The sequence below is a fragment of the Nycticebus coucang genome, chromosome 8 (assembly GCF_027406575.1).
Source record: "Nycticebus coucang isolate mNycCou1 chromosome 8, mNycCou1.pri, whole genome shotgun sequence".
In the NCBI taxonomy this organism is placed as follows: domain Eukaryota; kingdom Metazoa; phylum Chordata; class Mammalia; order Primates; family Lorisidae; genus Nycticebus; species Nycticebus coucang.
Window position 1 is genome coordinate 110,367,290 of NC_069787.1, and position 14,727 is coordinate 110,382,016.

The window sequence follows — 14,727 nt, forward strand, 5'->3', positions numbered from 1 at the left end:
TAGCACAAGAATCTGGGGTAAGAATATGGGGTAAGGGAGGGGAGGGTAACTGGTGGGGCCACACCTACGGTGCATCTTAGAATGAGTACAGGCGAAATTTACTAAATGCAGAATACAAGTGTCTTCATACAATAACTAAGAAAATGCCATGAAGGCTATGTTAAACAGTTTGATGAAAATATTTCAGATTGTATATGAAATCAGCACATTGTACCCCTTGACTGCACTAATGTACACATATGATTTAATAATAATAATAAAAAAAGAGGGTAACACCATTCACATTCTTAAAGTATTGCAAGGCAAAAAGGAAAATCTTGATACTACCAGTCAGTCATGGCCACAGGGTCATGTTCCCAAAGATTGTTTTATTCTCCATAACTGAGAAAGAGGGAATTCTTTTAGAAGTATTATGATTACATATGCTGATTCTTGATTTCAAGAGTATATGATCAGTAATAACAGTAACTACCTGTGAAATTTTTAGCTTTTGGTAAAAACAGGGTCTTTTGTTTATTTATATGTTAAGGTCATCAGTGCAACCCTATTTGTTTGTTTTTTTTTTTTTTTTTTTTTTTTGTAGAGACAGAGTCTCACTTTATGGCCCTCGGTAGAGTGCCGTGGCCTCACACAGCTCACAGCAACCTCCAACTCCTGGGCTTAAGCGATTCTCTTGCCTCAGCCTCCCAAGTAGCTGGGACTACAGGCGCCCGCCACAACGCCCGGCTATTAACCCTATTTGTTAATGCAAAGCCAGTTTAATAAATGAAAATCAAGTGAAAACATACAATTCTCCTAAGAATTAGGGTTGTGCTCTGCAGTTCAGCAGAGCAAGAGATGATGACAAAAAGTAAAGTGTTAGGCAAAAGGAGAGCAGAGACATTCTTGACAGATGACACCTGTGGTGCATCTTACAAGGGTACACGTGAGGCTTGGCAAATGTGGAATGTAAATGTGTTGGCAAAGTAACTTAAGAAAATGCCAGGAGGGCTATGTCAACTAATGAGATGAAAACGTGTCAAATATTCTATGAACCAAGTGTATGGTGCCCCATGATCATATTGATGTACACAGCTATGATTTAATAAAAAAAAAAAGAAAGAAAAATACCAAAAATCTCTGTGTAGGTTGAGGGCAGCTATATGGACACTGTGGCTTGTTACTCCCATCAGAGCCCACGGTGTCCTGTAGTCAACACTAGGATAAGAATTACTCCAAGATGTGGAGCAAACTTCTTTCTGAAATGTGACTACTTTGACAGTCAAACATTATTGTGAATAAGAACAATTATAGGATACTTAAAATTATTTTTAGGCAGGAGCAGTTCAGCAGGGACCTTGTAAATTATGACACTAGTTACTTAACATTTAAGTAGCTCCTTATGTGTCCTCTACAGGAGGCCCTAAGGGAGGAATTTCTTTTAAAACATAGTGACCTGTGAAGTTTTGTACCATGTGAGAATAGGGTATGATTTTTTTCCTCTTATGATATGAATTTAGTATATTCCTGCTTATTATTTCCTTTTTTCTGTCTTTGGGTACCAGAAAGGTTATTTGTGGCTTCACAACAGCAATTCTATAGGTCCTTGTGACCTGCTTATTCATAATTCTTTTTACTCCTCTGGTTGGACTATCTGTTCTTATTACTAATTTTTACGGAATTGTACAATTCTTTAAAAATATTTTACTATTATTACATGTGGTGGTTTATGTTACCTCAAATCTTTTATAAATGTGATGAGTTTAGCTCAATTAAGGTGGGTAGTTTTCATAAACACAATTTTCCTGGAGAGGCAGACATTATTATCACTTATATTATTTTTGTTTGTTTTTTTAATCACTGATATTTCATAGAAACTGAAACTCAAAGATGTAAAACACTTGTCCAAGATCCAAAAATCAAATGTCTATAGTTTCATGTTATACTATCCTATTTTTCTAAAACTAAACCAAATCAACCACCCCTAAATCCCAAAATATTTTATTGCTCTAATATCTTCAGGTAAGAGTTGTTACCAAATAAAGTATGGTGAAGGACTCTATTCCCTTTACCATTCCTTGTGCCAAAGAAAATGAAATATTTGGGAATTTACCTAACAAAGGACATGAAAGTTCTCTATAAAGAGAATTATGAAACTCCGAGAAAAGAAATAGCTGAAGATGTTAACAAATGGAAAAACATACCTGCTCATGGCTAGGCAGAATCAACATTGTTAAAATGTCCATGTTACCCAAAGCAATTTACAAATTTAATGCAATCCCTATCAAAGCACTACTGTCATACTTTAAAGATTTGTAAAAAATAGTACTTCATTTCATATGGAACCAGAGAAAACCTAGAATAGCCAAGACATTACTCAGAAATAAAAACAAATCAGGAGGAATCACGCTACCAGACTTCAAGCTATACTATAAATCTATAGTGATCAAAACAGCATGGCACAAAAATAGAGAAGTAGATGTATGGAACAGAATTGAGAACTGAGAGATGAACCCAGACACTTATTGTCATTTGATCTTTGATAAGCATATCAAAAACATAAACTGGGGGAAAGATTCCCTATTTAACAAATGGGGCTGGGAGAATTGGCTGGTGACTTGTAGAAGGCTAAAACTGGGCCCACACCTTTTCACCATTAACAAAAATTGGCTCTCACTGGATAAAAGATTTAAACTTAAGACATGAAACTATAAAGATTCTTGGAAAGAGTGCAGGAGAAATACTTGAAGAAATTGGCCTGGGAGAATATGTTATGAGGAAGACCTGGCAGGCAATTGAAACAACACCAAGAATACATTACTGGGATCTCATCAAACTAAAAAGCTTCACTGTCCAAGAACACAGTAAGTAAAGCAAACAGACAGCCCTCAGAATGGGAGAGGATATTTGCAGGTTATGCTTCTGACAAAAGTTTGATAACCAGAATCCACAGAAAACTCAAACTTATTAATAAGAAAAGAACAAGTAATACCTTTTCATTGTGGGCAAGGGACTTGAACAGAAGCTTCTCTGAAGAAGATAGGCGCATGGCCTACAGACACATGAAAAGATGCTCATCATCTTTAATCATCAGAGAAATGCAAAACTTACTGGATGTAGAGTGTAAATGTCTCAACACAATAACTAAGAAAATGCCAGGAAGGCTATGTTAACCAGTGTGATGAAAATGCGTCAAATGGTCTATAAAACCAGTGTATGGTGCCCCATGATGGCATTAATGTACACAGCTATGATTTAATAATAAATAAATAAATACATAAATAAATAAAATAAAACAAAGAACAAAGAAAAAAAAACCACTTTGAGATATCATCTAACTCCCGTAAGATTGGCTTACATAACAAAATCCCACAACTACAGATGTTAGCGTGGATGTAGAGAAAAGGGAACACGCCTGCACTGCTGGTGGGAGTGCAAGCTGATACGTCCTTTTTGGAAAGAAATATGGAGAATAATCAGGGATCTAAAAGTAGACCTGTTGTTTGATCCTGCAATTCCTCTACTAGGTGTATATCCAAAAGACCAAAAATCACTTTATAACAAAGATAATTGCACCAGATTGTTCATTGCAGCTCAATTCATAATAGCCAAGTCATGGAAGAAGCCCAAGTGCCCATCAACCCATGAATGGATTAATAAATTGTAGTATATGTATACCATGGAATACTATGCAGCCTTAAAAACGATGGAGACTTTACCTCTTTTACATTTACATGGATGGAGCTGGAACATATCCTTCTTAGTAAAGTATCTCAAGAATGGAAGAAAAAATATCCCATGTACTCAGTACTATTATGAAACCAATTTACAATCACTCACACTTTCATATGAAGAGTATCACAACTATGGCCCAAGATGAAGGAGGGAAGAGAGGGCATGGGAGGGGCAGGGGAGGTTAGATTGAGGGAGGGTGAATGGTGGGATCACACTGATGGTGCATAATGCAAGGGTACATGTCGGATCTATTAGTATAGAGTATGAATGTCTTAACACAATAACTAAGTAAATGAGATGAGGTATATATTAACCAGTGTGATGTAAACATTCCTAATTCTATATGAAATCAGCACATTGTACCCCATAAATGCATTAATGTATACATGATCTATGTGTTTATGATTTAATAAAAAAATTAAAAAGTAAAGTGTCACCTTGAGTGAGGTAAAATAAAATAAATTTAAATTGTAAAAGGAAGGAGTTAGGCTAATAGAAAATTTTACCAAAAACTTTATGTGATTATGGAATATTAGGCAGTTAGAGGAAGATAAAGAATTTTCTTGCTGAATTTCATTATTTTGTCTTTTTTTCTTTTAAAGAAAAGGGTATACAAGAAGAATAAAATTTAGATAAAAGTTTTACTTGAAGGTAGAGGAATGGATTATTTGACCTGTACAAGATGAAAATGCTTTTTAAAAATCGGCCACCACCAGACATTACTGACTACTCATTATAGCCCACCAGGATAAGAGGACGGGCTTTGATTTCCTTCCTGAGGTCACCAGGCTGGCCCTAGTCCCAGTGCCTTGGGCACCCCTGCTGTGTCCAGTCCTGTGGTTAGGTGTGTTTCCTGGGCAATCGAGTCTATGAAAATGGCACAGGCTGGCCTTGAAACATAATGTGACAAAAAAAATTGAAAGTACCTGAGAGCCAGGATCATAACCAACTTAATTCCCAGCCTTTTCTGCAGACCACAGGCTCCTTCCTCCTTTATATCTACATAAACCTGGAAAGCAGCATCGTGCCCAAGCACACTGCCCAGCTGTGCCTCCCTGATGGCATGACAGAGATATAGATCCTCTTCAAATATGAAGATGTCAATAACTCACTTCCTTAAGCATCATCCCATAATATTATCCTATCATATTTGCCTTCTTCTAATTTTAGCAAAAGGTATAAAATTTCCTCACATTTGTTTGTGAAGTACCGGGTTTAAGATGGCTGATGTAAAACTGCCAATGACATTCTATTTTGATGTGGGGTTCAAATCCAGAGTTTGGAGAATACATTTACCCTATTTGAGGGAATAGTACGTTGTTCTGAAAATTTCCCTAAAGGACATTCAGGGCTGTGTAGGTAATTTTGCTCTGTCAAGCCAGGAAGGCATCACCTAGAGTCTTGCTATCCTTTGACAGTTTCAGCATCTCTGTTCATCTAGACCTGACGAATGAGAAGCCGCAGGAGGAACACATCCATGTTGTGCACCCAACACGCAGCGGACGTGCTTGGAGTAAACTGCGCTGAGATCACCTGGCCAGCAAGTGGCTGGGTAGGGATTTGAACTGGGGTGCCTCACTCGGAGAGCCATCTTGGTTTTCCTTCTACATTGTAAAGTTCCACAGACAGGGTATGCTAGTTCTAAGTATGCATATGCTAAAAGTCATCCATACCCTGAATTCTGTGTATTTTATTGTCATCTCATTTGTTTTATCCACAGAGCCAGTTCCCTTTTGAATGAGCCCTTGGTACATGCCAGATAAGCCTGGAACATCCCACATGAAACAGCACATCTCCTTTCTCCATATTCTGTGCACAGGCTTCTTTAACTTACCTGGTGTGAAGATGGCTCCTCCTTCAGATTTTCATCCAGGTCCACACCAACTCTGTTAAAGAAAACAGAAAACTGGTTAAATGCTCTGCACTGGAAGGGATAAGATAATCTTGTGGGTCAAGTCACCTGACCCAAACTCAGTGTGTATCTGAGGAACGATTTGGTAGGAAACCATCCTACTTCTCCCTGAGTCAAAAGCAACTCAAAAAGACTTAGACCAAACTGAGAGCTTGTATAGCGGGAGAAACTGAGCATTAACAGCAATTCCTGAACACTGTCTCTTCCAATGAGAGCAAGGTCTCAGAGACCTTGCTGGGATCCTGGGATAGGAGTCATCAGGGAAAAGACGTTTACCCCTGATACAGGGATCCGGGAGTGAAGTAACCTGGTCCCCCCACAGGACCCACTGACCAGTTGCCCTGGGAAATGCCTGGCACCTTTAAATGCTCTCGGAGGCTGCGCATAGGGCAGATTCAGGTTGTGGGGTCTGAGCCTTATACAATGTGAAGGAGTTGCTTTAAGGAAAATTATATAAAAGTACAAGGACGAAATTGAGGGGTGAAAGAGACTCTTCAGGAGAAAAAATTACAAAATTTTTAAAGCTGGAAAATAGACATCTCAAAATCTAAAGAAAAAAAACCCCACAATGTTTTAATTACTAACTGTCTGAGATACCTCTAAACACTTTCCTGTGGAATTTTTGCCCATACACTTTGATATTCTCTTTATATGATAATGACTTTGGATTAGAGAGAACAGAGAGATAAGGTAGTCTTTCCTCTAGCAAGACCGATTGAAACTGTTGATAGTTGAAGGCATTAAAGCATACTTTCTCACGCACAGACATGCCTGCCCTGTGCTGTACTGCCACAGGGTAATGGCCCACCAGTGCAAGATTTTTGATAAATTCTATTTCATGCAATTCCCATAAGTGATGCCCAGTGTTCTTACCAGTGTATGTGTTTTGTCTCTGAATATATTCCAGAAGTTCCATTTTGTGGAGGCCTCAATGAAAACGGCATTTTACACATCTCACAATTAGAAGAATTTTCCACAGAGTCGCTTCTGGCTCAGTACATTTCAAACCTTGTTTTTCTTCCACTACCCACAGACTTCTGATGCCAGGCACCAAAGGACACGTTTATATTTAATTCAGCCCATGCATTACTCCTGCCAGCTGTGCCTACCCTGGGATGGATGGCAGTGACTTACCCACACACGGGAGTGACTGTGGCCCACACAAAGGTATCCCACCCAATTTGAGCTAAATGCTTTCCCAACTCAACTTCTCCTTAACTGCACCCCCCAGATGCCCACATCTGAGCAGAGAGGTCTGAGGGAGGGGAAGCTGTAATGGAAAGAAACAGCAGCTGAACCCAACTGTGTTAAAAATGTATTTCTTTTGCAAATCTTACAAAAACACAGGACCATGAGAACACAGTTCTGGGGCTCTTCCCAGGGCCTTGGAAGGGCCAGAGCAATTGAAAGGCCTTGAAGCTTAAACTTCCTCCGCCTCCAGAGAACCATACCTCGGCTAGGGCAGTGGGAGGGACTTTACTTTAACTCGGGCCTCTCATAAACACTTCTGTGATCATCTTCCAGGCCTGCTCTCTGGCTGGGGGAGGCGAGGCAGCCTAAGAAGCTTCTAGTCAGGCAAACGTGTGCATGTCAAAGGATAGCAGGAACCGTGATGATGATGCTTATTTAAAATACCCCAGAATCTTTAAAAGTTAGTGTCCTCTGCGCATGAATAGCCCCATCTCTCTAACCAAGGGGGCAAATGAGTATTCATCCCAGGCTAAGTTTTTGGCCCTCAGGTAACTGGGAAGGGCCTTTGGAAAGTGATTTGATCTATTTCATCTAAGCAGGTCTAGGGGCAAAAAGGGAAAGGGGACAGAGGGAAGAGGGCCAGAGCGGAGGAAGGAGGAGGGGAAGAACAGCCGAGGGAGCGGGAAAGATCAGGAGCATCGGTGCAGGTAGGGAGAGGGGAAGGGGAGGACCGTGAGGTGGGGAGGGAGCCGACCAGGAGGTGAGACGGGGGAGGTGTGAACCGAACCGAGGGTCACGAAGCTCCTTCTGCTGTGTCTATTTAGGGCTTTTCTCTAGGTCTCTGTCTAAAAAAACACTAGAGAGAACAGAAATCCAATTTCATAAGAAACCCAGAAAGTTTGAGGCACTACTGAGGTTTCCTTCTCAGCAGCAACCAGAGCAGATGTCTCTGGGCAGCCAGGTGAAACTGACAAGAGGATGGTGAATTAACTTCTTCAGTTTGAGGTGGGACTCAGTGAAAGGCATCTCCGAGGCCTGAGTGGGAACAAGGCTCACTTTCTCCCGTATCCCATTTCACTGCACATCCAGAGTAGAGTCAGTACATGTGGCTTGAGGAAAGAGAATCTCCATGAAGATGACTTGCCTCTTGGGGAAGCCGGGGTGAACAAAACAGACATGGTCCCTCCCCACACAGGGCAGACAGTTTGATAGGTTTGATGAGATTAAAAAAAAAAAAATTACAGTTCAAGTGCTGTGAGGGAGGGGCACCTAAGAACGATGTCTTCTTTCACTTGCTACGTTAGCTACTTTTGATAAACTCTTGCTAAAATATGTTGCTTGGCCTCCTTAAACAGAGAGTGATGGGGGTACTCGAAGCTTAAATGGAAGTTTCAGCATCACCACTGGCCCCATAAAGTCTAACATTTGCGGTATTATAATGATTTCCAAGAGGTGCATGAACCTTTTTATGACCACATTAAATGGTCCCTGGCTACTATTATTTTTTCTTTTTAAAATTCTTGTATCTGCCAGTTAGCTTGGCTTGATTTTTCCTGGCTGGGAAAATATGTGAACATACCATCTCTATGCCCCTGTCCCTTTTAATTTATTGTAGGACAAATGATCTGATAGTCTAATTTAATGCAGTTATTTCTTTTCAGGTTCATCATAAATATACGCACATACACGTAAAATAATAAAATCCAAACATTTTCAAAGGGCTTACAGTAACGCAGGGTGGTTCTTCGCCTTGCCTCTGCGGGCCCTCAGACCACCTCCCCCAATGGCCTCTGACGGCAGTCACTGCCTTTTCTCAGTCATGGTCTGTAAGTTGATGTAGATACGTGGGGCACATTCACACAGCATCCTCAAGGGTATGCAAACACGCTGGCTGCATCTGTATCCCTCACTTGCCTATTCAAGAAGGCAGGTCGAAGTGTGAAAGTGACATCATTTTAGGACTCACCAACTTTTATGCATAAAATATTAATTGCATACTATGTTTTTCTGAGGGATCGTTAGGAAGAGTACATGATGTCACGACAGCTTACGGTATCACATGTGTATACAGCAGCTCCCCAGGTGAGATCACAGGTGTATAGTATGTAGTCCAACCTCCTCAGGTGATATCCGAGGCTACCTCTCCCTCAGTGTGAAGTTACCTTTCTGCTTGTCTGATCTGGACGTGCTATCCTCAGTCTGATGACTGGGCTTGTCCTTGTTTCTGAGCTCCTGTTCTCAGTATTGGGTACTGTCCTGAGCTCAGACTGTGCCCTGATCTTCCAGGGCCTCCCTCCCCCCTGGACTGCGATCTGTCTCTCTAAACTTTAAGGCTGCTATTTGGGGCATACTGACCACCACTGGGCATCTGTGATGCCGTGTCTCCTTTCCTGAACTTCCCAGCCCTGCCCTTCCCTTCTGAATACCCCCTCAGCCCATCCAACATGATGCTGTCTCTAGGTCTCAGGTCTCCTGTGACTTAAAGCTTTCACTGACTTGGAGTGAAATTCCTGGATTCCTCTGGCTCTGTTCTCTGCCCTCAGGCAGAACCCCTTCTGTAAGTACCTGAGATCACCTTGCTCTGTCTGTGGCAACCCTGGCCCCTCCTCTGCTCACCTGTCTGGTTATACCCCATCAGGCAGGCAAGTTGGAGCTCTACATTATACACCAGCCACAGCTGGAATCTGAAGACTTCACGTCTACCCTATGGTTGTTGAAGGGTCACTGAATCTCAGCTGTGAAGAGGGTGGTCTGGACTCAGACTGCCTGGGAGTAATAGTAGAATCTACTTCACAGGGCTGTGGTGAGGATTAAATGGGAAAATATTTGTAAAGTGTTTAGCTTAAAACCCATTACACAGTAAGCTCTTAAGAAGTGTTAGCAGTTACTGTCAATGTTATTATTTTTATTACTATCGGTACCTTTTGTCAGGGGGGCCAGAGCTCAGTTGCTCATTAATTTCAGCAATAAACCGTTCTCATTCTCGGGTCTGCCCTGGACAAACAGTCATGAATATGCTGGGAGCAGCCAGTGCACACAGGCGTTTCTGGGCTCATAGTAAAGCATCATTTCTACGGGGAGGGCCAAGCTTCCCAGATGAGATTTATTTTTAATTTCTTGGTAGCAAGAATGAGAGGCAACAAAGAAGAAAAAATAGATGATCTAAAGAGCAGGGAGAAGAATGGAAGAGGGTAGAGCTGATCAGAAGGAAGGCAAATGAAGGTGAGAAGGAAAGACCAAAGAGAGACAAGAATTATTGCAATGGCTAGATGTAGGCGGTAGACAAATAACTACAAAGGTATGTGCAGTCTTAGAGAAGATCAACCAAGGGCCAGGCTCCATGGCTCATGCTCGTAATCCTAGCACTCTGGGAGGCTGAGGTGGGAGGATCGCTTCAGGTTAGGAGTTTGAGATCAGCCTGAGCAAGAGCGAGACCCAGTCTCTACCAAAAGTAGAAAAGAATAAGCTGGGCGTGGTGGTGTGCACCTGTAGTCCCAGCTACTTGGGAGGCTGAAGTACGAGGATGGTGTAAGCCTAGGAGTTGGAGGTTGCAATGAGCTATGATGATGCCACTATGAATTACATACTGTCTTAAAAAACAAAACACAACAGGGTGAATTGATGAACAACCACATAGCCCCCCCAAATATCTAAAAATATAGAAAAGTCAAGAACCAGTAAAGGAATAAAAAGAAACTAAAAAGGCTGGTTAAAATTTTATATGTTTTGCATTCTTGATGCACCTTTTAAGTTTAAGCAAGCTGAGTTCTGCCTCTGTAGGATTCAAATGGAAATAAAAGCAAGCTTTGCACACATCCCCAGCTGTGCCCTCGCATATCTCACTCTGGGTTCCTCATTTACAATGAGCATCCAGTTCCATTTTCAGCGCAAACACATCTCTCCTGCACCACAATGCACCCCCTTCCCCCTGCACCTCTATTCTTTGGTGAGTTTTATTAGATACATTAAAATTTTGGGATGCTCTCCTATTTGGCCATAGTCAAAAAGAATGCTCCAAAGTTGGGTTTTTCACAGAGGGAAAGGAAGGTAAGAAACTAACAAAAGGCTCACTTTTCCCATTAAAGCCAACAAAATCCATCCTGATTCTTAACACTTAGCACCTCTGGAAAGGCAGCGAAATATTACTTGGGCTTAGTTTCATTGTGTGAATTCTAATAGTCTTAGGTACAGTTTTGATTCTTTTGAGCCTCCTGCTGAAAGGAGCTGCTGGGTGGTGGGGGAGGAGAAATCATTTCCTCTAAGAACTGTATTTGATGGCAGAGTGTAAAAAGTGACATTTTTAGTAAGCAAAGAATGAGTGGATATTGAGCCTATCAATACAGCTGGACAATGAAGGAGTCCAAGAGACACCTGCTGAGGTCTGGGGACTATTGTGAGCCAGGAGAACCTCCTGGGGTGGGGGCACCTTCTGCTCCTGCACCCTGCCTCCACCCCATTATCATTTGAATAAAATAATCCTGGAGCTTGTGTGTGACCAAATTTAATCTAATACAATTAATAATTAAAATATTTGAAGTTTGTTTTAGGAAAATAAGACAATGAACTAAGTAAGTAGAAAAACTCACTTTTTGTTATTTTCAGTGGGGCATAGTCATTAAGAGTTGGGGCCCTAGAGCCAGGCTGCATGGATTCAAATTTCATTTTTATCAACTACTACTTTTGTAACTTTGAGACAAATTACTTAACCTCTCTAAATTTCAGTTTTCTCAATAGTAATGGGGATAAGCATGTATCTACTTTATGGGTTATTTTAAGGATGAAACGAGTTAGTACGTATAAAGCATACAAAATATTGGCTACCATCTAGTAAACACCCATGAAATATTGGTTGAAGTTCTTGTTGTTGTTAGTGCTATTATCATTAGAGAGGAAATGGTATACCCTAAATTAAGTGGTAAATACCATATAGGTTAAAGCCCATAGTGAATTTTGCACAAAGGGTAGATGCTAGTATAAAAAGGGCAGTGATAAGATTCCTACCGCCAATAACCCAAGATCCAGTGAGGAAGAAAGACATTGGAAAGGATATGGTGTGACTTTGGTACCAGGATATGTGAGCCCAACCACAAGGAGCCCAACCAAGATGGCTGTGGAGGGGTCAGGTACGTTTCACAGAGAAGCTGGGTATTGAAAAGTGAGAATGAGTTTAATGGTTAAAAAAAAAAAAAAATGGAGGATGAGGGGGGTGCACCCCAAGCACAGCAGGACAAGGATGTTAGAAGCTGAAAAGAACAAAGTAGATGGGGATGAGGGCCAGAGCTCTGAGCTGCTGGACGGCAAAGTTCACGCCCACTCACGTGAGTGGAGATGCTTTGGATGACTCCGGAAGAACGGGAGGCCAGACTAGGATGGAGCTTGAGTGCTATGCTTAGGGAAGCATTTCATTCTGTTTTTCACAGAAAAAACAAAATGAATGTTTTTAGTGCCTTTGTGGGCACTGAAGGGTGAAATAATTAGAATTATGTTTTAGAAAGATCACTGGAGAGGGTGGGGCCAAAGTAGTAGGGCACCAGCCCCATATACCACAGGTGGTGGGTTCAAACCCAGCCCCGGCCAAAAACTGCAAAAAGAGAGAAAAAAAAAAGAAAGAAAGATCACTGGAGACATATATTATATTAAGGAAGCAGAGGTATGGAGTCATTTAGTAGACTGCTGAAATGGTCCAACCCAGAGTCCATTAGGGTCTGAACTAAGACAGGGGTGGTGAAAAAGAAGAGACAGATTTTAAAGATGTGTTCACAGAGAGGTCAGGGGGTCAGGGTGCATGACAGACTGACTATGGAGCAAAGACGCGGAAAGTGCTGAGATGTTTCTGAGTGTCTGTTCAGGACACATGACTGGTTTACTCTGCCATTAACCATACTGAAGAAGGAGAAACACAGGTACAGGAATTTCCCCCAAGGGGCGTCCTGTTTAGAAAGATAAAACCAAGGCTCAGGGTTAGTAGGTTCTGAGCATTTTTATTGTGAGTGAAGTGACACCAGATCGCTACACTTTTAACAACTCAAAACAAATAGGCCTTCACCTGTAGGCTAGTGGATGGTCTGAAGTGGACGTTTAGGCCAACACGTAAAGGGAAGGATTCCCCAAGAATAAGGGAAGGATGATGATAATGGACTTTTCCAGGCCAAGATCAATGAACAGAGAATATTCATGGAATCTGGAGAAGTGTGTGGCAAGCTAAGCATTTGAGTTTATTTAAAACATCTTATTTAAGAAGGGCTATAGAGAGGCTGGTGGGAAAGAAGCTTAGGGGACCAGGTTACCATAATCTTGAAAGAAGTGAACATTGTTTGGATGAAAGCTGTGGCAATGAATGTCGAAACATTTAGTTTGCATTAATATTCACCACAGGAACAGTACTACCGGGGAGTTAACTGAATGCAGTCAATGTTAAGCTTTAGTATCAAGGAAAGCCAGGGGCCTTTCACCACTGGTTCTTTGTTGCTTTCAAGCAAAAGATAATGGATCATATCAGAAATGTGCTAGTGAGTCCCTTGGTCAGCGAGCAGGTGGATTATTTTACACTTCTACCCAAAGACTGGTTTTAGTGCACAGAGGTTAATGTGAGCTTAGTGACAACTTTGATTCTAAGTTAGGTGACATCTTCCACTGAGATGAAGGAGGAAAGGGAAGTTCTACTATCGAGGGTCACAAAATATGTGAGACAACTGTGAGCGCCTCACAGGACATGCTGAGAGTAAAGCTGCCCTCTGTGTTGTCACCAGGGCACGGACACACTGTCACCTGTTTGTCTCCCATGTGCTTTTCTAAGTCACACGTTTCCCCCCCTGGGATCTGTCTTTTACACCACATTGAAAACAGCTGGACCAAGGCTTCCTGCGCCATTCCTGTTCTGGCCTTCAGAGGCTGCACACACGGCATTTGTTTTTCTCTGAGAGATTATGGGGGTGGAAGAGATTCCAGGGAACATTGTCAGGCTGATCAGACTGAAGAAGGGTCTGGCCTTTAACTCTTTGCTAACACTGTTTCCTGGTAAGATTAAGTAACAGCTGAGAAGAGGCATACAGCATAATCATTAGGAGTTGGTGCTCTGATTGGTGGCTCCCATCACTTACTTGCATGATTATAGGCAAACGGCTGTGCCTCAGTTTGCTTTCTTACACAATGGGGATGTGAGCACTAATCATCTCTCAGGGCTGTGGCTGGAAAACACACGGAGAGGGCAGAGCACAGGACCCAGCTCCTAGTCAGTGCTGGGAAGTGTTCCCGTTCCTATAGGGGAGGGAGCCGATGTTATAGTCTTTGCTCCTTGGCCCTTCCAAATGAAGATTTAACTATGAACATTTCCAGCATAAAGGTTACATTCTACTCTTCCTCACCTGGTCTTAAACTAGTTTTTCCCTGTGACTTCTGACTCCAGTAGAGGCTAATTTACAATGGAGGTTTGGAAAACCTCCATAAAGACAGAGAAGGGTAGGGGTCCTCTGTCCACGTGGATGAGCTGTGTGGCCAGTGTTTACATATGGTGAAGTACACGTGGGAATGCATAAGTATGCTGAAAACATTATGTTCTTTGAAATATAAACGTCAATAAACAAGTGCATGTCACAGACACGAATGCAGATCCACATCCCGTGCTTTATGTTTGGCAAAACTTCCCTGGAGTTTGGAGTGCTTAGTTCTGCCAAGACACAGCTCATTTCAGGCTACAGGTAGGAGTCAATTAGAAACTGAATTGAGAATGAATAGGCAGACTAATTTCTTTTGACCTGAGCTGCAAGCACACTGATACCCTTTGGTGGGAAAGCAGATGTAATAGCTTATCAAGGCATCCGGCCTTTCTTCCCTCAGGCTTCACTCCGGGTACCCTCTCTGCGCAATTAGGGATTTATCAGCGCCAAATGCACATGCCCAGAAAAGCCATC

The 14,727-nt window shown here is 41.8% G+C and overlaps 1 protein-coding gene across 3 annotated transcripts in view; it reads right to left on the minus strand.

Moving 5' to 3' along the window:
- The window catches only part of SLC9A9 (solute carrier family 9 member A9), a 678,779-nt gene that overhangs the window by 144,511 nt on the left and 519,541 nt on the right, over positions 1-14,727 (minus strand). For all 3 annotated transcript variants that reach the window (XM_053599744.1, XM_053599745.1, XM_053599746.1), the window contains exon 13: positions 5,549-5,600. In XM_053599744.1, the coding sequence (XP_053455719.1) occupies positions 5,549-5,600 (52 nt within the window). The remainder of the gene's footprint in view (positions 1-5,548; positions 5,601-14,727) is intronic.